This window comes from Perissodus microlepis, chromosome 8, assembly GCF_051167445.1.
Source record: "Perissodus microlepis isolate ML-2025 ecotype Zambia chromosome 8, ASM5116744v1, whole genome shotgun sequence".
NCBI lineage: Eukaryota > Metazoa > Chordata > Actinopteri > Cichliformes > Cichlidae > Perissodus > Perissodus microlepis.
In genome coordinates, this window is record NC_140468.1 from 19832001 (window position 1) to 19856927 (window position 24927).

The window sequence follows — 24927 nt, forward strand, 5'->3', positions numbered from 1 at the left end:
GATAAGCACACTTGCCTTTGATTAGCACGCAACAAGAAAAGGGGGGGACACACACACACACCTGCTCAGACTCGGTGCACTGCTGTACACTTAAAAACATAATGACAGTTTTAATGCATTCCCATCCAAACACTTCCTTGTTAACCACAGAGGGGAGTGGAGGTGCTGCTGCAAATTGGACCCACTGGGTAACTTTCGAGCATGCTGGTTATGATCGGCTCTGCTTCAGTGTGATCAATATCAGGCGAAAAACTGTACTGCTGAATCTTCCCCCGTGCCCTGATGAGATTTAAAAACCCTTGGTGTGGAGAGATGTTTGATGAAAGTGGGGAAGGTTTAAGGGTGAGTTACTGGAATCTTATTTTGGTGAGCATTGCCTGGGGTATGGTTAAAGAGACTGAAAACTTTTTCTTGGTTTGGAAAATTTCACATCGAGGGGGGGGGACTGCTGGCTTGTCGTGGCTGCACATCATGAAGTCTCCTCCTGTCACTTTGGCAGTGGAATGATTACACATTAGACTCAGCGGTGCAGAGCTGTGCTGCCGCAACCACACTCCGGGGCGGCAGACTGTCCTGTGGTCAGCAGATTTCACACAAACACACACACACACACACACACTGTCCACCCTGATTCAACCTGCAAGGCTGGAAACTACTGTTGTAGAAACTGTTCTGCACTTGCACACGTCAGCCGTCATGGTGGTGGGAAAGCGGCTAATTACTCAGCGTTATTCCCATCAGCAATCTGTGACTCCGCTATAGAAGTTCAAGTTAAATACGCCGTGGTTGACGAGCAGCTGCGTTAATGAAAAACTTGAAGTTGTAATTTTTACAATTTTATGGCAGCTCCGTATCACATGTGCGAGGTGAAAGATGCTCATTGTGACAAACCCACACATGATTCGCACTTAATCCACAGTTCCTCTTTGCTTCGTGAAGTGTTGGAGCTTTTTTTTTAGCTCGCGTTGACTTTACAGCCCGCAGCTCATTTTGGTTCAGTCTCTCACCTTCACAGCACAGCAGTGCTTAATGCACGCAAAGTTAGCAACTACCTCACTGAAATATTGGACAAGAAAAAATGCACATCAACTTAAAAACTCATGAGCTTGCAGCATGTCTGCTCCATCCTAAAATTCTGTTACTCAATATTTGACTTCCACTGAACTAAGATACACAATTATCAGTCGCACAGATTTCTAGCTCAGCGAGTGTGTGAAGAACAGCATTCAGAGGTGTAAGTGCCAGATTTTGGTGCTGATGAACTTGTAGATGGGTGATTTATTTCAACTATACAGACAAAACAGGATGGATAGGATAGAGATATCCAGTTCAAGGTGACGGGAGGGGCTGTAGCCTGCCACAGCTGTCATGGGGTGAGAAGCAGGGTACATCCCGGAAAAACCATCAGCCTGTCGAGGGCTGACACAGACAGACTAGATAGAAGCAGTTTTGCTGATATTAAAAATAGGTGTTGTCGTTGTTAAATCTGTTCCTTCCTGTCCTCCACAGAGCAAGCATCAGCAGGGATCCTTTCTACGACATGCTGGCCACCAGGAAGAGGAGGATAGCCAACAAGAAATGATGATGACTCACCCTCACTTACGTCAAGTGTCAGCAGCATTTCTGTCATCAGAGGAATCCTTGTGTGTATGTGTGTGTGTTTAAGTCTCAAAGGCGTCCGATTCATATGTTCTCCGTCAGCCCTGCGGGACATGCAGTAAAACATATGGGACTAAAGTGGATCATCCCTACTTCTGCCTGAAGATTTGTCTGCACCTCAGTTCTTGGCTGTTGGGAATTAAAGATTCAAATTCAGTCTGCTACAGGCAAAAAATATAATAAAAAAAGAAGGTAAATTCTCACCACACTAGACGACGATGGAGAACAGCATGAGGACTTCATGTAACTGGAGATAGCCATAGCTGTAATCATTAGTCTTTTCATCATGCCCTAATGTGAGACTACCCCCTGCTGGACACATAAGGTGCTGCAACACATTGGGAGGATTTGAAAGCTGAATGTTCAGCTCCCAGCCACTCAGACCAACTTGTCTGGTCTCAGCGTTTTATTACCTTCACCTCCTTCGACAACTGCCAACAATATTTTGTAGATAATTCGCAACTACAGAAAGCCTCAAGCTCATCAGTCAGCTGGTCTGATTGATGTAGCCTTTAAGTGACTGTACCTGTATATGCAAACATACTCAACATGGGCTTGTACACGTCCATTTACGATATTTCCTTTTTAAAGGCAAACCAAGTCGTGTAACGAAGCCTGCCAGCAGTAACGCATCATATTAACTCACATAGTGAAGATCCACCTCTGCGATCGTTTCTTTTGTATTTATTTTCTCATCTTTTCACAAAAAAAGCAGCCCTCCCCCCCGACTCACATTATGCATGTATAGTATATAATTTACATACTGTTTTGTTTTTTCTGTATTGTGTTCACGTAGTGTGGAAATCATAATGGCTGTAGCCTTTACCCGTTCATTTTTTTTTTTCATTTTTAGTTTGACAGCTAACAAGTTTACAATAGTGGAAGAGGGTCATTGTGCAGCTTCCCCTCACACTGTTATTACTGAGGTTCAGATAGTATATGTAATATGAAAGAGAATTAGGACAAACCCTTTCAAAATAAGATACTGGAATTTGCTGGAATACGTGTGAATGCTCTAACTGGAATCTTGAGGACCGTTTTCCCCAGACAGATCAAACCGCCCCACAAAGCCAAAACTTTCCTCACGGGTGCAGCTTTCAGCTCTAAGCACGGTTTGGCGTTTGTGCGGGAAAACGGCTCTCGAATACTTTGATGTACACTTTGAATAAAAAATACATGCTGATAAGAAAACAGCTTTTTGCGTGCATGTGAATTCAGCGAGCAGTGCTCGACTCACCAAACTTACCAGGTCTTTGGTTATTTCAAACATGGATACAGTGCTGTGAGAAAATTAGGAGTGAGCTGAGCCCAAACAGCTAGAAAAGTGTATGTAACAAAAACCTGAATACATAGGAGTGTCGTTAGTGGATCTACATTATAATTTAACCGTAGTGGAAGGTTTGTTCAACAAGAGTCTCATACAGTCTAGTCTATATCATACAAAAGCACACAGGGGCTTTAAAAAGCAAAATCCCTGCAACTCATCTCAATCAGCATTTTTTCCCATTCATTTCAATGCAGCTTGTAAACAAAGTCCAAGACCAAGAACAAATTACAATTTCTGACATTAACAAATGTATTTTAAGGCGTTTACCTTATACAATGTATAAATTCGTACATGCTAAACTTAAAGGTATAACAGCAGTTTTTCTTCCAACTTTTGTCTAGAGTTGAAAAGGAAAAAAAACAAGAACAAAAAAACAACCCAAATCATATTCATCACTGAATTTGTCCAGACAATATGCTCAAAATTAGTTCTTCTAAAAACACAAAACAGAAATCTGAGAATCCTGATACAGGATTTGTTTTTTTTTTTTGTTTTTTACATATAAAAGTAACTGATATTACAGTTCAAAATTAAATTCACAGTATTTTTTGACGCTAGACGACAAACCGTATCTTTAAAAAAAAAAAAAAAAAAAAAAAAAAAAAAGGAAAAAGTGGTCCACCACCATGACAGCAATAGCGTGGTGCTTCTTTTTGTTTTTCAAATGTTTTTTTAAAAAAAAGGGAGAGAGCGGCATGACAAAACTAATTTCAAAAAACAAAAAAAAACCCTCTGCATCTGGTGAAGAAAGTTAAAATTACAGAGTGAATCTTAGGCTTCACAAATGGGAACGAAGATGAAAATGAAAGCTGGGAAATGTTCTCAAGTCTTTCCAGGGTTAACATGGAGGTATCAGTCAGCAAAGCTCTGTTCCCACCACTGCACTCATCACCCCCCACCCCACCCTCCCTCCCTCCCCTTGCACAAATAACTCCATTAGTTTCACGGCTCCCAGTGGGATCAAAGAAAGAAATAAAGTAAAACATTGCAGCTGTGTAGATATGGTGACATCTTAAACTTCCGATGCCTTTCAGTCCTCTCGGGCATCACGTCATTCCCTTTGTTTCGTTCCTCTTCGAAGCAGGTGGATATCTGTGATTGATGTTAACACGTTTTTTTTCAAGTCCTGAGTTCCACTGAGCAGCAGTTGAGATGTTTAAGCTCCAGGCTTTGTGTTCATACAAGTATATATTAATATTCTTCATCATAAATGTTCAACAGGTTTCTTTTTAACCTATAGCTAGGAGAAATTACGGCAAATAAATAAGCCCATTTGAGAAAACAAAAGAAAAAAAAAAAAAAAGAAAGGGGGATAGTTTAAATTTTAAAACACTTAAGGTAAAAATACAATATTATTCCTAATGAAGAAGCACCACGTCAAAAAAGTTGATGTCATTCCTCTGCTGTTGTTAAAATTCGGTTGATGGATCTGAAATGACAAAGATGAGGTCTTAGTGAAGAGAAAGTATTAGTAGCTACATCAACGCTGACCATTTAAAAAGACATCCACTCACAGAGTCAGTGTTTCAGGTCACTGGGAAATCCACTGCCGCTGATTTGGCTGTAACCTACAAAACAGGGTTTGATGCTTTAAAATTGGACTAGCTCGTCAGCACCATTTAATTCAGCATTCCTGTGATTTTGGAGACTAAATGAATACCTGGTTGTCCATTGAGATGGCCGTAACTTGAACCGTTTGCCGGTGTGGTATGATTGGAAGGTAGTAGATGGCCACCGCTGCCGTCAGCGTAGTCTGTGCAGCGACGTTTTTCCGGTGGAAAGCCATTGTCATGTTCAAAGTCTCTGTCAGAGTGGTGTCGCTTGCGGCTCTCCCTTTCCTCGCTGCTTCTGTTTCTGTGGCTCCGAGCTGCGTCTGGGCTGTGCAGTTCGGGATCGCTGTCCCGATGTCTCTTCTTTTTCTTTTTCTTCTTCATTTCCGCAGCTCTGTCTGAATCTCCGTCAGAACTTCTACGGGATGACAGAACCAATCACATTGTTTAACAAAACCAAGAGCTCAAGCTTTACGGCCAGCCTAAGACAGAAAAAGTGACCCATTATCAATAAAATGATGAAAATTCTTTCAGTTTTTAAGAAAATAATAATACTGATAGTGAGCTTTAACCCCATATTATTTTCAAAAAAAAATCTAGCTTAAAAACAAACACATTTCCTTCTGTTTTCATTAAAGGATCGAGAGAAAGATGGCAATACTCACCCACTCTCACGGTGTCTGTCTTTATCCTTTGATTTCTTCTTTTTCTTACTCTTTTTGTGTTTTTTAGTGTGGCGGGCCTCAGAGCTGTCGTCCCTGTCTTTGCGATTTTGATCCTCTTTGTCTGGAGAGGAAAGGCGAGCCCGTGGCGGGGAGCCCTTGAACTTGTTTGTTTCTGGTGCTGTAGAAGGTGAGAAATTTCCTTCCTTTGAGGAGTAATTTTCTCTCTCTTTGCCATTACTCTTATCCTTCATTGCCCAGGAGTCTTTACTATCCTGCAGCCACCTCCGACTGCCACGAGACTCCTCTCGGTGGGAGTAACCATATCCCCTTCGCTCATGGTCAATGTCCTCTCTTGACCGGTAGCGGTAGTAATGGTAATGGTTAGAGCACCTGTCGCGATCACGCTCCCGAGGGTGCTGGAAGGTTCGCTCCCGGTGACGATCGGCCTCCCATTCCCTGTAGTAACGTCCAGAAAGGGGGAAACGATCCCTGTACTGGCGGTGGTGACCGTCTTTGTAGTCCCGTCTGTACCGGTGACGATCGTCGTCGCTTTCTCGTTCGTGACTCCTATCCCTGTAGTGTCTTTCTCTATCTCTGCCAGAGCTAGAGTACAGTCTTTCCCTGTCTCGGGAAGATCGTCTTTCATTGCAACTAGAACTAGGCTTGGACTGATACTGCTCCTTAGTATCCTTACGTCCTTCAGTCCCTGTTGTTGCACATTTATCTTGTGGTAGATCCTTGGCTTCATCCTTGCTTACGCTAACTTTCTGTGGAGCTGCAGAAGCCCCACTGGTGCTTTGAGAGCAGCCCGGCTGAGGGGGTAAGGCTGCAGGGTTGCCATCTTGCCCAGAAGAAGAAAGAGCGGAAGCAGATTCTTTAGCTGCAACAGAAGGGGTAGTTGTAGCAGTAGCTGAGGGTGAAGCGCTAACGGCGGAGGATTCTGTACAGTGAGGCAGGGGTTCAGATGGAGTTTTAGCCCTTGTGACAGGAGTGGAGAAATCCTGGCTTTCATTAGCAGCAGGATGAATGCTCTGAGAAGAACTGGCCTGGGATGAGGCATCTTTGCTGGAAAAATAAAATACAAAAGCAATATGAGCAATGCTTTGTCACACTGGCAAAGAGGAAAGTCTGCACAGTTTTAAGATCACTCCTCTAAACTTAAAAATTTAAATGCATAAAATGGACAGCAGAGCAATAAGTTTTTTTTAGTTCAGTGTTAGGCTTACTTTGGTTGGCTATGGTCACTGCCTATTCCATTAGCAACAGGAGCCGTAGACGTCAAACTGCCATGATTACTGCCAGAGATCTGATGTGCCCAAAATAAATTAAAGAAATATTAATAATATGTCCCTTTAAGAAAAACAAACAAAAACCCAAACAGACAAGCATTATAAAAATAAAGACAAGATTTACCTTGTCAGGGCCGCTGTGTCCATTCACTTTGTGATGACCATTGTGGTGCCCATTTTGGCTGGATTTGAAGTCTCCATACGTTTGTCCATTTAATCCATTGCCGTGATGGTGCACTCCTGACTCCCCATTGGCGGTTTTGGGAGAATTATCAAAGACATTTCCTGTGTCTTTATTTTCATTAGGATGAGACTTGGATGAACTGCCGTTATCCAGAGTGCCACAGTTCTCTTGGTCTGATTCCTCTGAAGACTCTTGGCTGTACGGCACCAGGAAGGACGCCCCGTTTCCTACAGGGTTGTGATCCCCATTACTGAAAGGCATGCCGCTGACTTGGTTTAGTGGACGCGGAATAAAACGAACGTCTGGTTGGACGTCTGAGGTAGACTGTGAGGAGGACAAAGAGCTGGAGGAGGAGGAGCTGCTGGCGGAGGACGGCTGGCAGTAAGAGGAGGAAGAAGCAGATGGGCGGTTCGGTTTGCTTAGCCCAATTGAAAATGAAAGCTTCTGTCGTTTGTCGCTGTCTGGAATCATTGTGGGCCGGCTTACTGAGTGGGAGATGGAAGCAGAGGAAGCAGAAGAAGCCAGTCCATGGTTTGGTTTCCCCACCGCACTGCCGCTGGTGCTGGGCTTGGAGCTTGTGGGATAGTCCCTCAGAGATCCATTCCCATTAACATGAAGAGAACTCTGAAGGAACAAGAAGTCACAACAACAGGTTTTTAGAAGAGAAACACTGGGTTTAACAAAAACAACAACATTATCAGTACCCTCAGGTGAGGAAGTACCTTGTTCATGTGTGGTGGCAGCTGGGGACCTATGAAGCCAACACTGTTGTGATGCATGGTGGCGATGGTGCGTGGGATCACCACCGGCCGGGGAGATGACTGACCAGATATGCCAGCGTTATGGTTCAAGTGGCTGTAGTCCCCAGTTTTTTTCACATCTGTACACCTGATGACATGGAAAAAAGAATATTAACCATGACAAAGCATCAACATTATAACATTAGGTTATAATAATACGTTTTCTACAAGAAAAGTGGGAATAAACATGTCTACATTATTAAATAATGATGGGAAAAGTTCTACTGAAGGAATAAGCCTAGAATGTTTAAAAATACCGATGTTTACTCACTTGATGTAGAAGAGGACATAGGCCTGCTGGTTGAGGACGGCTCTAATGTCACTGACTGACACGGACGAGTCATTCATCTGAAACCACTGCCCATTGCTGGCCTGTGAGACAGAATGAGAGAGATGTGACACAGCAGATTCAGTTTCTGAATTGAATTTGAGCTAAAAAGAAGAATCTTATGGTTATATAGGGGTCTTTTTTTTTTCTCTTTCAATGCATACAAAGTATTTTTCTCTGTTTGCATTCAGTTTTCTGCTGAAATGTGTTGTTTATGGTGTGTGTTTGTTTGTACTAAGAAACAGCAGCATTCAAACAGATTCGGGCACAGCCAGTACCTTAATATAGCAGAAATAGTGTCCAGCATGACAACTGAATCCAGAGTGAACCAGCACAGCATACAGCCTGTAGAGCTGGGGCTCCCCGTGGGACTGAGACATGAAGGGCCGCAGATCCAGATGCTCCAAATACTTCACATCCTGATGACCACCAAACAAAAAATTTCAAACATTACATGCAAATATCCTGTTTTATAATAAAACAAAGCATATGTCAGGTATCTTTATGACTTAAGCAGACACTATTGGCCATTTACCTTTGTGATTTTGCCTCCACTGAAGTTTGCAAAGCGTTTGAGTGAGATAGTGAGCACATTGGCGCTGCGATGGATTGTGAATCTTTTTGAGGCCGTTACCATTTTTTTGCACCTGAAGGAAACAAACATTCAGCTTGTTGACCAAAAAAAAAAAAAAAAAAAAAAAAAAAAATCATCACACCTAAACACTAAAACTCATCATGGTCTGGCATCTCTTTGACTTACTTGGTGCATTTGTAAGCATTTTCGCCATCCAGCTGTTCTGGCTTGACAAACTGCTCCAGAGCTTTGGAGACATTTGGAGCAGTCTATATGAACAGAGAGAGAGAGGAAAAACCTCACACTCCATAATGCAGAGAATACATAATAGCAACGTCACTTTGAATGTTGTCCAATTACCTTAATTTCCAGAGTGATATCCAGAAAAGGGTCAAATGTATCTGAGACAGCGTTGCAGTTTAAACATTTAACTGAAACAGAAATCAGTGCTATGAGTATCACACAAGCTGTAAGACATAAAAAGACAAATAAAAGAAAAATAAATCAAACCTTAAAAAACAGTGACTTACCTCTGGATCTTAGGTACCCGCCAAACACTTGATGGATGAAAGAGGTTGCCTGCGTTTGCCTGTCCAATCTATAATAAAAAGATAAAGCACAAAAGTTAACTAATAAGGACAGTGCAACAATTAACTGACTGACCATTTATTTTTTTAGCATTTTGGAACCAGACGATCACTTTACAGTATTCAAGTAGCAGAAAAGACAATAGGAGGAATTGGAGCACGATTAATTACTTAAGAGGCCATCTGCTGCTACACGGGAAGAATTGATTTGATGAGAATTGACACTTTAGGTTCTTAAAAAAATAAATGAATTAATAAATTATTTTTAGGAGTCTAACAAGAAGCACAACACTCAGCCCAGTGCATCTGTTAAACGTGTAGTTTTGGTTAAATGTGCACATAGACTTTGAAGCTCTATAGTAACACATAGAAAAACCTGGATTTTCTGAATTTTGCTGCTGCAATAATAGCACTAATGCCATTAGGGTGAATAAGAGATGACCTGAGGGGTTGAGTGCTCCTGCTCACACTGCTTACCCTGTTGCCTCAGAAGAAATCTATACTAGACACTAAGTCTGGCAGCTCTCCCCCATAATCCCAGACACCTGTTTTACTACACGTTTAAGCCGCTTCTGATCTTTTCAAGCCCTGTTACCAAAACAAGCTACCATACCCAGTGTAAGAATACTTTCTGTGTTGGAGCAGTCAAGTTCATTAAAAAACTTGATATAATAATGAGGTATTATATCAAGTGGCTTGCCTAGTATGTAAACTGAGGTGTCAGTCAGGCAAGAGACTGAGGAATCTGCATTTCTGAAAAATACTCTCAGCAATTGAAGCATTAATAGTTAAAAGGAACTAGTATAAACTGCACTTCCTGAAAAACAGGATAAAGGATTTATTTCATATTCTCCTACTGTCACGGTGTTACCTCTACGTAGCTAATTATGGATCTTACTACATAATAAAGTGCAAACACTGTCAAGCCCAAGTAAAAATATTTTTGTGTGTTTAATTTATTTAGAATGCATGCAATGTAAAATGACACTCACTTGGTTCCAGGTAAGCAGGACTTTTGCATAGCATCCACTGTGCACCGCAGGAATTCATGAGCATCTTCCTGGCTTCCATAGCGGAAGTGCTTTGCAATCCCTGTGTGAGGGGAACGAGGAAAAACAGAACCAAAAAACAAAGCAGGAGGTGAATTATTGTAAAGGATACCACAGTTAAATGTAAGTTTACACTTATTTAAAAACAGAATTCAAAATCCCTCCAGATTATTTCCCTCCAAAATTACAAAAGGTAAACAGTCACACAGCGCCTCCTATCATTAAAATATAGGTAAACACTTTGCACAGAGCACAGCATCAACAGTCATCCACTTACTCTTAAGCTCATTGAGTACACCAATGGGCTTAATGACATTCCCAGAGTTGGCAAAAACCTGAATGATGTGGTTTTGCATGGTACACATCATACAGAACCCTGGCTCATGACCTGCAGCAGAGACAGAGACAAAATACTGAGTGAGTAAGGAGTGATACAATGTGAGAATCAGCGCAGGACTGCGTAACACCACTGTTGGTGAAATAAACTTACATGTTTTGGAGTGCTCCCGCGTCAGCATGTAGTTTGCTAAAGGAGGGGTGTAGCTGAGACACTGCAGGGCTGAGTTGAGGAAGCAGGTGTTCCCCATGTTCTGGAGGCCTGCACCAATGCGGTGAACCTGGGCCCACTTTAGGCTGAGCCGATCTGGTGAGAACAGCACCTTCTGGGGCAAGTCAATTCCATCGCTACTGCTCATCACTGACACACAGAGCCACAATTATTACTAAAAATCTGTTTCAATACATTTTAAAAAGGACAATTTAATGCTACCTTACTTATACAACCACACACTGGCACATGGCAAAGTCATGTCAGGACATCACAGTAATAGCTACAACTATTAACAGTTATATAATGTGATTCTGGCCACTGTGAACAACTCCTAAACAGGCTCAGGAAGAGAGACAGGACAGTTTGCCTTCTCCTTTGTTTCTGCTAAACAAGTTGGGCTGCCGGTCTTTATATAAAAACAGCAATTGCATCACGAGCTGAAGTGACTGATCATGCAAAGCTGGATGCATTACATAACTGGATGAATGAACGGAGAAGGGAAGCAGCAACACAACACCCACAAAAGCAGTTGTCAAACTTGTGTGAAAGCAGAAGCAAAAGATTAGCTGTATGTTACTAAAACCAATTCTGACAAATATGGGTAAATAATGGCTAAAAAGTGTGGTTCCATATTTGCTAAAACAGGTTGGAAAACTATTCTGTCTGTCAATAAAAATCTTCAAACAGCTTAAAAAGACATTTTGAAAAAAACCAGGCTTTGCTCTGACCTTGGTCCTTGGGCCGGTCCACAGAGGAGGGTGTACTGTTGTACACAGCAGCTCCAGGAGTGGGGGCCAGGCAGCCTACTGGAGCCTTGAGCCTTGGAGAGTCAGTGGGTACAGTGGGGCCCACTGCCCAGCTGCTGGAACAACTGCCGTCCATTCCCACGTCTCCACTGGTGAAGGAGGATCGGTTACATCCGGCTGACTCGTGGTCAGACTTTTCTGAAGATCCGTCAACTATGGTCATTGTTCATAGCTGCATTAGGAACAAAGACACATACCTTTATGAACTGAAAACAAAACAAAAAAAAAAAAAAAGTCGTTGCTAGGTTTGAATTTTCTCATTGTTATTTTGGAAAAAGGGAAAGGGAAAGAAAACTTAAATACTACATCAATCCTACACTGGTTAGGTAGCAGTACAGTGAGTTTGGACAACAACTAAATACAAAAGCCACATTAACAGATTATACCCAATTTCGCTGTGCAAGAAACTGCACAATGACAATAAAAAGCTCTAAGTCTCTTATAGCTTATAGTTAAATAACGCTATATTAAACACTGCCCTCATACCATCGCCTAAACTTTCAGTAAACAAGTATCAGAAATTGTGTTAGATTGGATGATTTGTTTACATTCAAAAACAGACTAGCATAAGTGAGGGCCAAATATTTGTTTTTGACCCTTTGCTTTTATTTGAATCATCTTGTCAGATTCCTTTTAAATAAACACCAGGAGACAAGAGTAACTTTCGACATCTAATTTAACTCTGTCCAACTAACAAACTTAAAATATCGACAAAAATTAGTGTTTAGAAAACTTAAGAGGGGAAATGCCAGATAACCCACACGACCGAGGAAATTTCCAAGTCGGAAGCACGTTTACAACAGAAGCAGCTGTTCCCTCCCACCTGCTCTTACAGAGTGGCTCACATTGGCTAAATGACGGCTGCTAGGCCTTTAACACGCAGCGTCGCAAAACCTCAAGAAAACACACAAAAAACCCTGATCATATCAGACGGAGAGCAAGTTGAGAGCTTACCAGTCTTGTCGAATTCCGAGATGGAATGACGCGCACTTAAAGAAGATGCAAAAACCATAGAAACGCCGAATGCAACGTAGCTATCGAACTGTGCTAGCATTTTGTGCGGCTAGCTAGCTTGCCTACTTGCTAGCTAGCACAAGACTATGGACGCTGGCTGACATGGCGCAGAGAAGCGTAGTTACGGACCAGCAAGCTGACGGGTAGTTTCCTGGCTGTGCGGGGACATTTATTTTATTTAAAAATGTGTGCCTGGGCAACGGGGCGTCTAGCTAGAGGAGAAAGGAGGGGCTCGACGCCGGCGCTTGTGTATGATCACTGCGCTGCTCTCTCCGACACGACATAGAGAACCGGTGTAAGCTTACTACAACAAATCTCAGCGGCTCACGCCTACCAAAATATTACGGGCGCACAGTTAAAGTGGCACTTGATCGTAAAGGCAATACAACACTCACCTGTAACCTGTTATGATCGCGTTAGTAGAGGTTGTAAATCCATTCCTTATTTCTAGCGGGTGTCCGGCGGTGAACAATGACGTAGCTAATTGCCCCACGGGTACATCCGGGTACCTGGGATGAAGCAAGGCCTCTGATAGGTTCCTAAAATCGTCAAACGTTCCTAGTGAATATCCGGCGCATGTACATACCTCTAAACTTTGTGTACATGGTGTACCACCCCACAGTATGAGCTCTATAGCTATATCGTGATTATAGAAGTGATCCAGATTTAATTATTTTACTAAAACAAAACAAATGTAGAAATGCTATTTTCCCTATATTATTGGGTGCTCCCAGCATTTTAACGTTTGAAAGCTATTGAAACATAACAGAGCGCACCCCCTGTATCTCATTTTAAACAAATCTCAAACATATATGCAGGAAATATAGAAACCCCTCATCATGTAAATACAATAAGTGCCTATGTTTTCAGAAAAAAGAAAGAATGACAGGACTTATTGTGTCAAACAGTAAAGACTGCACCTTGAACTCTCAGGATAAACTATTCTGCTGCTCAGTTCTGCTTAAACATCGACTTGTCAAACTCATAATATAAATCATAGATTTTAAAGAAATACCTCAAATGATTTTAAGTGACACGGTGCTTTGCAGAAACTCTGCCGAATATATTAGAAATAATTTTTATTAAACTGCTGAATGAAGAAAAGTATTTGCAATCCACATGCATGAGACACACTTAAATATTCAAACATACAAACACACTAATTTGCACTAAGCTAGCAACTTTTTTTTTTTCAAAGGCTCAGGTGTTTTCCAGCTCGGAGAAATTAACTGTGAGTTGTGAAGTCTGGAGCTGAGTGATCCGTCTCCTCAGCTGCATGATCTCTTCTTCCTGCTCTTCAACCCTCCTCTGCAAACCGTGGATCACCTGAGGGTGAGGAATATTCTTAAAACTGGATTGGAATTATTATGAAAACAAAAACCTCAACTTCAAACAGTAAAACATAATCCACTCTTTACATGAGTAACTTTTATTTACTTTGTTTCCTTAAGTAAAGAAAGAAATAGTCTTTTAATTACACCATACCTTGTCTTTACTGCAGAAGAGTTCACTCTGTAGAAGCTGGCTGGCTGTGGGACGAACACTGGGTTCTTTATCTGTGAGATTCATGATGTATTTTGTCAGAACTGGCCATCTGTGGCAGAACGAGTCAGGGATTTTCCCTTCCCTCAGGTCCCCAAGCGTCCGGACCCGCTCCATTTCGGTACCAAAAGGCTGGAATAGCTCGAGAGCCAGCACTCCGATGCTGTACATGTCAGACTGAGTGAGCAGCAAACGAAGATTCATGTTCAGCACAGTTGTTAAAAGACAACAGAAAAAAATAATTAATTCTAATAAAATGTTACCATTTCTAATCATAAACTGCTAACACTTCAGAATGATTTTTACATGAAAAGAAAACATGAATTATTAATAAGTAAGGCGGTCCATTACCTTTGAATTATAATTGGAGCCCTTCAGTTGTTCTGGTGCAGCATACACAAATGTGCCAACACCTGAAGTATGGCTGCAATCTTGAAAACACCAGCAATGTCATTAAATATCAAACGCTGCCATCTACTGGTGGTTCTGAAACATGCCATGTTATGTGGGTAAACTCTTACCGCTGTAAGGAGAAGTGTTGCTTTTGAGTCCATCCGCTATGATGTCCCTGCAGGCCAAACCAAAGTCCCCAATCCGAACATGACAATCATGGCCGTGAAGAAAAATGTTCCTTGGCTGTGGGGAGAAAAAAAAGGTTATAATTAAGTTCCATATGTCACTAAGGACACAGATTCTTTTATGTGAAATCTGCAATACAATAAAGACAAAAACTAAACATTCTTATGATTTGAGAGAATCTAACTTTACATAAAATGTGCAATATTTTTTCTTAAATTTTTTTCCACATAAAGGCTCTGATGGGAAAATACATTGAATAATAAATCCAGTCTGTCCCAGGGAACAAAAAGAATATATAAATAAGCAATTAAATGCAATAGAAAGCATATTTTTAATAATGGGACTATTTATACTGTATTTTGTTTTTTCCATTACTTTTCAATTGTATTCATTTTTTATTTACGTTATTTGTAGTGACTTCACCTACATTTTCTCCCCATTTATTTCCCTGAACTTACTGATTTATGAGATTGCTAGACAACTGGGGCACTTGCTCAGTCTAGCTAAAGATAACTTAAAATGGAAAAATAAAATGAGAAAGTAAAAATATGAAAATAAAATTGAAGGTAACCAAACATGGTCAATTGTTGTTCAATTTCATCCCCCCACAGTCATCAAGATTTAACTTTAAGTACAGGTAAATAAAAGGTAACTATGTGATGCAAACACAGTTAGTTGCAGGAACGGATGCAGCAAGCCCCCAAAATTGGCCCCGAGTGCAGCAACAAGTTATCAGTTCAGACAGGAAGGCTGCACATCAAAGTTAGAAAAACACCAACCACAGAAAACAGAAGTAGCTTTCGACTTCCCTTCCGCAAAGTATTGCTTCCTGATGTCTTTCTATGAAAAACATCAGTGAATTTGCAGCACCTGACCATGCTGGAGGAGCACAAGGAGTGTTTGGATAAGAGAGGTAGCATTAGCAAAATTCACAGCAATGAATATTACACAGCAGTCATGGAAGAGGACTTGCAACGCATTGAAGACTTGATTGAGAAACATGGGAGCAATTTCCTCATTGAGCCACAAGGCAAAGTATATAAAGAAGCCTTCTGCAAGGTAAATGCAACAATGCTACCATCTTATAAAATACTGCAAGGATCTTTATATGCTTGCAAGAAAGTCTCACTTCACAGAAACAAAGAAAGAAAACAACTTTGATAGCAAATAAATGTCAACTGTTTATAGGCAAACAAGAAACTTAAATTTATGATTATTCCATTTCTTCTTCACTCGTTTTTCCCGGTAGGGCTTTGCTATTCTTCCCCTTCACCTGGCTGCCTCTTACAGAAAAATCCAAAGCATGCAGAGTCTTCTGTCTGCAGGAGCAGACACTGAATTGAGGTATGGATGTAAGCACTAAAACCTGACATCTAACTCAGGTAGAATCACCTAATACTTCCTGAAGCATTTGATCATCATACAATTATTTTATAGGGGGTTGAGAACAAGAAAAATAATGTACTTTCTGTTAAAAGTCTTCTGTTCTCCATGTCTTCACCTTTACCTCTGTCACAGAGATATGCTTGGTCGAACCCCGCTGCACTTGGTGATAATTGGTTGGCCAAGCATCCTGAATACGTCCCAAAAACCAGATTCCAAGTTCCAGACTAAAGTGATTGGTGTGTGTACAAAGGCAGAGGCCTGTTTAAGGCTCCTCTGTGACCATGGTGTAAACATCAATGCTAAGGTGAGTTTTCCATGTAGGCAAATAGATGTCTAGCTGCTTCTTACAATCTCCTAACTTTGATGTTCAACATGCAAAAGGGCTACCAACAACGTCAAAGTCAGCATACTGTAATAAGTCTGTGGAAGTAAATTCTGCTTTAAGATAAATACTGGTTAAATTGTGGTTCATCTGTAGGTGGAGAGAAAAGGCCACCAGACAGCTCTTCACATATCAGTACGCTACAGAGCACTATCTGCTGTCCAAATGCTGGCGTGCTATGGTGCTGATGTTAATGCTGTGGATGGCAGTGGGATGGCACCTCTGCATATGGCTGCTGGGATACTGCATAAGAATATTATTGCCAGTCTGCTCAGGCATGGCGCAAATGTTAACATGGTTTGTATTGTTTGAGAATTTGATATTCAGTATTATGTTTGTTTGTTTGTTTGTTTTTAATCAACTGTGCTTTATGGATAATAAGACATAGGAAAAGTGAATTATAACTGTCAACACCAACTTATCATTAATTAAATATTTACTTACAATCTTAATTACATACTCACTCAATTATATATGCTGTGGTTATAAAAAGCCCCTTCCCATCCAAAAGCATGGATCAAGTTTGTAAAGATGCACAATGGCAGCATGTGATTCAGTTTTCCTTTAACCTTTCTGCTCTCAACACTGTTAAAATATCTTGTGTCCTTCAACAAGTCTGTATTATTCTTTTTAATAGGGAGTGCAGCACACTGGGAACACCCCTCTACACCTCGCTGCTGTGGCAATGGCTACAAAGACCACTAAAACCCCAGAAGACGCCATTAGCAGCATCACTGAGCTGCTTGAACAAGGCGCGGAGCCCAATGCAGTGAACAACGCTGGCATGACACCTTTACACGAGGCATGTAGCATGGGAAATGAGGAGCTCGTAGACCTGCTGCTGAGCTACGGAGCTAGCATCTATAAGCTAAGCGAAGCAGGGGAGAACTGTCTGTACCTTTTCCTGAACAACATGCCTAATGTGAGAAATGTTTCTCTGCTAGTGAAGCTCCTCAGCCTGACCTCACCGCTTACTGTCTACAACCAAAAAGGCCACCTGCCCTTAACCTTGACAAAACCATGTTTCTTTAAACAGAGAGACTACCTTATGAACCTAACTCGACAGCCAAGGAGACTTCAGGATATTTGTAAGAGTGACATTTATCTAACACACGTCAGAGGCAAGAGAGAAGAAATGAGGAAAATCCTTCCTGACAAGCTGTACGAATTTATCTTCAACCATTGGGAGAATGTACACAACATCTCCTTTGTGACAGACAGTGAACAGGAATATGTAAAATAATAATTTCATATTACTCCAACCTGACACCAGTTCAAACTCCACCTGACTTTAAACGTTTGCATCAAACCGCTGACTAACCTTAAAATAACAGAGGAGTGGATGAAAGAAAGAAAAGAGAAATCATACCTTCAGGTCCCTGTGCATGATTCCATTGGAGTGAATGTACTCCACACCTTCAAGTATGTGTCTTAGCAGTCTGAGCGTGTGTTCAGTATCAACACAGGCATAAGGACCTGAAAACAGAAAATACATCTATTTATTCCCCTCCCCCAAAAAGATTTTCTATCTCAGAATACCCCTAAAAATATTATCTGCATATATTATAAGCAACATGAAGCTCTGGGCTGTAAGTAATCTGAAATAAACATGGATGTATAACTGAGCAATTACATCTTGAGATTTGTTCCTCTTTGGGCTTGGCGTTCCTCTCAGAGATCCAGTCTTTTAGGGAGCGCTCACATAGTTGCATCTGGATATAAAGCATCAGGTGGAAGTGCACCTGCAGATATGCCATAACAGAAAAGTTACATCCTCTGCTTTTCTTTTTTTTGCAATAAAGAAAAAGAAAAAACTCCTATTGCTCATTTCCACCTTCATGTCTATTATTTATTATAATTTATGGGCTTTACTAGCGTTGCTTTGCAAGCCTATATAAAATTATCTTAAACTAGGTATACCCTTTCAGTTTATTCTCTGATTGGAATGCACTGTTCGAGAGCAGTGTGCTGGAGATGATCATATTACTGATATTCAATCTCACTGACATCCGTGTGAAAACTGTGAAAAATTATAAAAATAAAATAATTATAAATATTATAATTTAGATCAGTCTGAAGCCTGAACTTATGACTCCTACATACACTTACCTCAGTATCTGAAATTAGTTTAATTAGCTTTTTTAAATCCAAGAAAGTTTGGTTTTTTTTTTTTTTTTTTTTTTTTAAATCACCTACCTCTTTAGAAGGCCTCGTTGGACGCTTCTCAGTCCACTGATGACACTCCTTGTCAATGCAGGAGTTGTTGTTTAGTTCCATGCTACTCCTACTGGACTCCTCATCCAAAACTGCTGAAGCGTCCCAACCCATGGCAGTACACTTGGAGGCCTTAATGGGACCTTGCTGTCCCAGAAAAACGCAAGGGACATAGTTCTCTGGGATGCGACGCATCGTCTTGGGACACACCACCTGTCCCTCCTGGGTGGGAACTAAGGCTTTTATAGGCTGCGTGTCTCTCTGAGGTACTTTGGCACTTGAAGCAGTCTCTGCGGGTGTTTGACTGTGGCTCTGAAAAACTATAGAGGAACTGCTGCTGTTCTTCTCCCCACTTTCATCAAGGCTGTAAATGAAAGAGTCGAGACAGACTTGGTGCAAGTTCACAAACTAATTACTAGTGCTGCCTGTACATGCCTCGAGATATCTAGTCATTCACTAGTCACACAGACTTTATGCCAAGACCTGCAATAAATAGCCCACCTTTAATGGTATTTCTACACATAATCAAGAATAATGTTACTTGTGCTCTGAATTGAAGTCAGCAATTCATCCAAAGTGTTCCACTTCAAGGTAATTTTACAAAATCAGGAGAAAATTATTAGTTTTGTCAAAATTTTCCCAAATGCTTTTAAACACAACAAGTCAGAAACCTAGTACATAAAGAAATCAACATAGGGTTTCTAGGATAAACATACATAATGTATGTGTTCCCAAGAAAACCATTTACAAAAATCCAGATTTCTTTCAGAAAAAAAAGAAAAAGAAAACAACATTATCAGACTCCTGAAAAACTGACCTTTTTATTGAGCAATAGCACAAACCATTGCTGTGCAATGATGTAACTCTGTAATACTCAAAGCTTGTAAAATCAAGTTAAATCTAAGGGTTATCTTCTAATTTACACAGTTAAAACTTCAGCAAGAGTTTTAGCTGTCACATGAGAAAGCATTATGCCAAAGACAAATAAAATCAGTTTAGACTTGAGAAAAGAATTGTTGATGCTTACCAATAAGGAGATGGATATACAAAATTATCACAGCATTTTCAAGCGTCAAGAACTGGAGTGAAAAGCATCACCAAGAAATATAAGGAGAGTCACACAGTAAAGAACGAGCCTGGTAGAGGTAGAAAGTGAAAGATCTCAAAGACTGTGGAAAGAAAACTAGAGGGAGACGTGTCTAAAGACCCCAAAACAACTGCCAAGACACCAATGAATGACTTAGCCACGTCGGGAATGGTAGACTTGAAGAAGTAATCCAATAGAGCCATACACAGGAATGGACTGTGAGGTTGCAGCCCAAGAAAAACTCAACTTCTGCATTAGAGACACCTTCAAGTCAGACTGAAGTATGCTAAGGACAACCTCAGAGATGCTGATTATGTTTCAAGAAAGAAGGGAGAGGCACACATTATAAAGAACACAATCCCCACAGAGAGAGACACCATGGTGGGACAATTTCTCTGTTTAACAACACTTGTGAAATAATGAAAAAAATGACATTTTCCCAGGGAGTTTAATAATGCCGTTCATAATTTGTATAGCCTATACTTGTAAAACATTTACATAGGCCACAAATGGAGTTATTTACTCGCACACAAAACAATGCTACTGAACTGCTTCAAATATCTGGTTTGTAATCCAGTCTTTTCTTCTGTTACCTATGCTACTATGTAACACATTGGCAAGATGCCTACTTGGTAGCTACTTTAAGCACCTGAGTCAACGTTCCAACAACAGGAGGAAAGTGTGACAGTAATATGGTTAACATTATGTTTGCTTCTCTCCCATATGCCTTTGTTCACACTAACTAAATTTTAGTCAAGCAATATTCCCAATAAATCTGTTCTCATTTATACAGGTAGATTTTTCTGTTTCTGTTCAGACAACATAACAAAAATGAAACAGTCAAACAAACTCGGCTCACTGAGACAAATTTAAACCAGAAGCCATGTTCCAAATCATGTGCCAATTTGCTGCTCATAACTAAAACCCTTAATATAACAGTAATGTGGTCTGAAAAAAGAACTATTAATATAATCAGCTAAAGATTACATAAGTGCTGTTTTTTTGTTTTGTTAGGTTTTTAAAAAACTGTATAAAAGAGGACATTAGAAGCAAGAGGAAACCTTTCTGCTTATTTTAAATTGTTGTCTTTTTAGTAAACACTGACAAAAAGTTACTTTTGGCTAGTCCCTAAAGGGTTACAATGGGTAGCTCAGCATCTAATTTAGCACACCCGCCCATGGCATTTGTGTCTCCTCCCAGGATAAAACCAGGAATCCTTTGTTGTTAGGAAAACTTTAAACCGTTATACTGTGGAAATATCGTGCCAACTGACCAGTCGGAACACATTAGGGATTCAGGAAGGGAGCAAACAAACAGCATTGCACACATAAGGTGAGAAGTAATGCTGTATCTGTGTACCATCTGAAGATTAACGCCTGCAAATCTATTCTAGCACACCCTCAAAACAAAAATTTGAGCCCATAAATGAGAATAATAGTAACACTGTAATTATCAACAACCTAATAAATCACAAAAAAACAGATAATAATCACACTGCCTACCTGTCCTGTTGTCCAGCAGATTCTAGTGCAGGCAAGTTTGACTCAGGATCTGCAACAAAGACAGTTTACACACAAAGTCTCCATCAGCGGTCCCATCATGCATTTCTTCCAAGCAAACATGTGCAGGACAGAGTTGAAATACTCACATGCTGCAGGCTGGACATGTTCCATCCACGCGGTGTGATAGCCCACAACATTTACATGCTGCAAGCTGGACAACATTTTGACCTCCCTAAGGACCTACAGCAAGCAAAACAAGTTAAAGCAGGTACTTCATATCTCTATTTAAGTTACATAAGTGTTCTAATGAGCACAACTCAGAAGGCTTACCTTCATACAGTCTTCCTTTGAAACTTTTTTGATGAGAATTTTCTTCATTGCATAATACTGTCCATCCAATTTGTTCATAACCTATCGACGATAACACAATGATTTAACTCAAATCCAGTTTTAGAATAGAATAGACCTTTCTTGTCATTGTACATGTACAATGAAATTGTGAGGAAAAATGAAAAGTTTAGAAGAGTTTCTTAAAGAATGTCGCAAAAATTATATATACCTTAAATACGTTTCCGTATGATCCTTTCCCAAGTCTACAGATTTCTTCAAACTCACTGAGATACCGTGATGTCTGCGCTTGAAACAGTCCCTCCTTAGGTCTGCTTAAGGCACAAACAGGCTTCCTTAAAAATGCACTGAAATATGCTTTTGAACACATGCATCAGAAAAAAATCCAAATACAATTTACCTTAGAGAAGGATTGTGTGCGTTTGTTCCGAGGCCCTGCAAACCAAGGCGAGGATAATCACAATGATCACTCTTTGAAACAGCAGGCGGCAAAGAAGGTTTATCAAAGTACAGAATTTGCTCAAAAATGTTGATTAAAACTAACATACTGACTCCAAGCACGCAGTGTAGGTGCTGGCAACAGATCCACTTACCTGAGGGTAGAGTGAGGAGCTGGCAGCATTAAGCAGCTCAGTGAAGGCCCGGTTATGCTGGAGTCTGACGGTGCTGAATTCATCACTTATTGCCAGAGGTGAAAGGAGATTCATGGCAGCTAAACGCTGACCTATGACTGTGAGAGGAGCAATAAAATACTTAAACCTATGCGACACGTGAACCAAATGCTAAACATGAACTGTATTTGGATTTCTCTTCTAACTAAATGTCAGTTCTTAATATAGGATCTCGATGGCTACCTTTAAACAGCATGCGTGAGCGAGCTGGATTGCTCTCGTAAACAAAGCACAGGTGCTCGAGCAAAGACCCGAGGAGAAGGTGGTTGGGGATGGCTGAGGCAAACTCTTGGATTGACGGGTAATGCCTACCAGCCATCAACACTTCACGGTTATCGTCTGTGTCTGAAGCTAAACATAGGACAAAAGAAAGAAAGAAAAACACTGAAAATGAGATCAAATAAGCACTTGTGAAAGCAGCTGACTGTTCTGTAAAGTTCACAGTAGATTTCTGACACTTACCTTCTTCAATAACTTTTGCTATCATTTCTACAATGTTTCTTTCTCCTATATCCATTCTTCTGTGTGAAAATCCTTTTGGTGCAATATTAAGGCCTCAGAGCTACACTAATGATCCAACTTCAAGAAAAAATTTGCTCATCTTGTTTATGCATAAGGGGGTGTGCACAACAGTAACGCTTATCTGCCATATCCAGTGGACACAGGCCCTCCTCCACCTATTGCACAAAATGACTGAGCTTAGGAGAAGATGTGCATGTAGGGGTCTTTGCATGGTCTCCGTCGTCACTCTCATTTTATAATATTGCAGAATTCGTAAACAGGGAGGGCCTGACATGTGAAGCAAACATTAACCAGGTGTATTTTACATCCTGTAAAGGAAGGAGGTCAGGCTAGACCTGCCTCTTTGTGACTCACTTTATTTGAAGGCTCTATGGAGTAAATTCACATGTAAAGACTATTATTTCTCTCTGTGACACTAAGAACTAAAGGGATAGGCCATGCATAAATAGGTATGGTTGCTTTAATTCAGTCATGCATTTCAGCCGCACATACCTCAAAACCCAAAACATAAATGAGACCTCAAATACACAAATATATACGAGTGTATTTCAAAGGGTTTGGAGCCTTTCTGGTGGGGGGACAAGCACCCCTAATTTTCATCACCAAATTCTCTAAATAGCATCACAGACCTTAGCTGATGTAGGCTAGAGCGCTAAAGATTATTAGCTTTCCATAAGTCTACTGCCATATCGCTTTATGCCAGCCAAGGAGCCGGTGTAGTTTATTTTATTCCCATTCTGCTCGAATTGGGCTTCATTATTTGTTTACAGTACAACAGCACTCCAGAGCAAGCCACAAGGATGTTAGCTATCAACGGGCAGTGGAAGCCTATATTCAATTAGAATACTATCATAAAATTATGTAAATCCTGCTTTTATTGTTGTTGTTGTTGTACATTCTGTTTCACTGTCACATTTACATTTTGGTGACAGCACAAAGCCTGAGAGAGGAGGATAGAGAGGGTGAGAAGGAGAGAGTGCAGGATGAAGACAGCAAAAGTAGAGAAAGCTTACATGCAGTCAAAATCAGCAAAAGTTATAAAGCTAAGGTAGCTTCTTCTTTTGGCCACATTCACTGAAGTTTATTTCAAATCCTAAATCTAATACAATCACTGAGGTAAATGGTAGCATTTAACAGAATTCATTTCACTCTATGGCAGGACAGCTGCCACTATACTTAAGTATAAGTGGATCTGGGTACCAGCTATCCACAATAAAGGGAGCGTTTGTATTATTTTTTTAATGTCTGTACTAATTCATGCTACTTTGATTGCTTCAAGTAAAAGGAAACTCAAACAATGGATACTACAATACGTCATCCAACTAATGAGATTGCTTTTTAAGTTAACATTTTAATGCATACCCAGCTCAAATGGGTTTTGCAAAGGTGAAAAGATTGAATATGCTTGCAAGCACCATATTCAATTAATACTTATTGGAGGGTACTGTGCACGATATCATGACTGGAGGCTGAGGCTGAAGACTAAAGCTGATCCTTAAAATTGTTCATGCAGTTAAAATAAACGGTCTCTCAGAGGATGGCTTGTCACACGGACTCTAACTTCTTAGCTACGCCCCTGCTATATTACATAAGTAAAAATGCAGGTGTGGACTTTCGACAACTCCAAAACTCACATTTCACTCAATCAATGTGGACAACCGTCACGGACGTTTGGTTGACACCGGTGTAAACAAAACCTTTGAGTTTAGCAGTTGTAAAACACAGCAACGAAAATCTGCTTACTGTCAAACTGGACTTCGTCGTCCTCTTCAGTCGCCAAGTTTAGCAGGCTAACGATACTGTCTGCCTCCTGCCTCCGGCTGGGTTTACGGTTATGCCGAAGCAAAAGGCCGCTGCTGCCAGAACATTCCTCCGACTGCACGAGTCCGTTGTCGGACGGTGAGCTGTACATTTTAGTACGGGAAATAACGATGACATGACAAAATAAAACGCTTAATTCACCACGCTGCCCGATAAAAAATAAAAATAAAAAAGCTGTCCCATGTCTGCAATGAGATGAGTCAAACTCTACGTTAAATCCCAGTTTGTGAAAATGTACAACGGCAGAAAAGTCCGAAAAGCTGTATGAAAAATGCCATAAGGTTCACCATGTTAATGGACAGCCATGTTTTGCGTTCCCCAGCCTTACAGGGACCGTCTGACAATATGCGTATAAAGCCAAAAGGTTAACTTATTTATTCTATTTAATCTATGTTTTTCTAAAAAATAAATACATAAAATAAAATAAAAAAAACTTAAAGTAAAATTAACATAAGCGCATTTGAAAAATATGAAACTAAAAAGTCAAGACA

At 40.5% G+C, this 24927-nt stretch overlaps 4 protein-coding genes across 6 annotated transcripts in view; 2 read left to right on the forward strand and 2 right to left on the reverse strand.

Moving 5' to 3' along the window:
• The window catches only part of LOC146381901 (cytohesin-3-like), a 30355-nt gene extending 27503 nt beyond the window's left edge, over window positions 1-2852 (forward strand). Inside the window, exon 13 of the mRNA XM_084938088.1 lies at window positions 1510-2852. Coding sequence (XP_084794214.1) covers window positions 1510-1582 — 73 coding nt within the window. The 3' untranslated portion in view covers window positions 1583-2852. The remainder of the gene's footprint in view (window positions 1-1509) is intronic.
• A 608-nt stretch (window positions 2853-3460) lies between these two features.
• usp42 (ubiquitin specific peptidase 42) lies at window positions 3461-12885 on the reverse strand. Of its 2 annotated transcripts, none has more exons than XM_084938082.1 (18): window positions 12778-12885; window positions 11291-11540; window positions 10503-10709; window positions 10290-10400; window positions 9956-10055; window positions 8907-8974; window positions 8737-8807; window positions 8563-8645; window positions 8338-8449; window positions 8081-8221; window positions 7746-7846; window positions 7397-7562; window positions 6615-7298; window positions 6428-6507; window positions 5202-6266; window positions 4647-4954; window positions 4501-4554; window positions 3461-4415 (listed from the first exon to the last, which is right to left on the reverse strand). In XM_084938082.1, the coding sequence occupies exons 2-17, from the start codon at window positions 11529-11531 to the stop codon at window positions 4505-4507; spliced, it is 3588 nt and encodes a 1195-aa protein (XP_084794208.1). In that variant the 5' UTR covers window positions 11532-11540; window positions 12778-12885; the 3' UTR covers window positions 3461-4415; window positions 4501-4504. The 2 variants fall into 2 exon arrangements, with proteins under 2 accessions (XP_084794208.1, XP_084794209.1); XM_084938083.1 differs by lacking the exon at window positions 12778-12885 and adding an exon at window positions 12323-12562.
• A 539-nt stretch (window positions 12886-13424) lies between these two features.
• eif2ak1 (eukaryotic translation initiation factor 2-alpha kinase 1) lies at window positions 13425-24778 on the reverse strand. 2 transcript variants are annotated; one of them, XM_084938086.1, is made up of 15 exons: window positions 24359-24778; window positions 22277-22444; window positions 22016-22152; window positions 21823-21857; window positions 21634-21733; window positions 21405-21485; window positions 21221-21314; window positions 21075-21123; window positions 18468-18849; window positions 17905-18013; window positions 17641-17747; window positions 14446-14560; window positions 14276-14355; window positions 13868-14101; window positions 13425-13708 (listed from the first exon to the last, which is right to left on the reverse strand). In XM_084938086.1, exons 1-15 carry the CDS (start codon window positions 24525-24527, stop codon window positions 13583-13585), a joined length of 1986 nt encoding a protein of 661 aa, XP_084794212.1. In that variant the 5' UTR covers window positions 24528-24778; the 3' UTR covers window positions 13425-13582. The 2 variants fall into 2 exon arrangements, with proteins under 2 accessions (XP_084794212.1, XP_084794211.1); XM_084938085.1 differs by having other exon boundaries at window positions 21634-21736.
• LOC146381904 (ankyrin repeat domain-containing protein 61-like) lies at window positions 14560-17647 on the forward strand. The gene is made up of 5 exons (XM_084938087.1): window positions 14560-15562; window positions 15753-15847; window positions 16022-16193; window positions 16368-16568; window positions 16909-17647. Exons 1-5 carry the CDS (start codon window positions 15380-15382, stop codon window positions 17512-17514), a joined length of 1257 nt encoding a protein of 418 aa, XP_084794213.1. The 5' UTR covers window positions 14560-15379; the 3' UTR covers window positions 17515-17647.
• Window positions 24779-24927: the final 149 nt, after the last annotated feature.

Excerpts from the sequence above, each read along its gene's own strand:
- LOC146381904 (XM_084938087.1), top strand. The coding sequence starts at position 15,380 with ATGCTGGAGGAGCACAAGGAGTGTTTGGATAAGAGAGGTAGCATTAGC. Across the intron at positions 15,563-15,752 it reads ATAAAGAAGCCTTCTGCAAG|GGCTTTGCTATTCTTCCCCT; the intron begins GTAAATGCAACA and ends TTTTCCCGGTAG. Across the intron at positions 15,848-16,021 it reads GGAGCAGACACTGAATTGAG|AGATATGCTTGGTCGAACCC; the intron begins GTATGGATGTAA and ends CCTCTGTCACAG.
- eif2ak1 (XM_084938085.1), bottom strand. The coding sequence starts at position 24,527 with ATGTACAGCTCACCGTCCGACAACGGACTCGTGCAGTCGGAGGAATGT. Across the intron at positions 22,445-24,358 it reads CGACGAAGTCCAGTTTGACA|CTTCAGACACAGACGATAAC; the intron begins GTAAGCAGATTT and ends TCCTATGTTTAG. Across the intron at positions 14,102-14,275 it reads GCTCCAATTATAATTCAAAG|TCTGACATGTACAGCATCGG; the intron begins GTAATGGACCGC and ends CTGCTCACTCAG.
- usp42 (XM_084938082.1), bottom strand. The coding sequence starts at position 11,531 with ATGACCATAGTTGACGGATCTTCAGAAAAGTCTGACCACGAGTCAGCC. Across the intron at positions 10,056-10,289 it reads TGTACTCAATGAGCTTAAGA|GGATTGCAAAGCACTTCCGC; the intron begins GTAAGTGGATGA and ends CCCCTCACACAG. Across the intron at positions 8,450-8,562 it reads AATGCTTACAAATGCACCAA|GTGCAAAAAAATGGTAACGG; the intron begins GTAAGTCAAAGA and ends TGTTTCCTTCAG.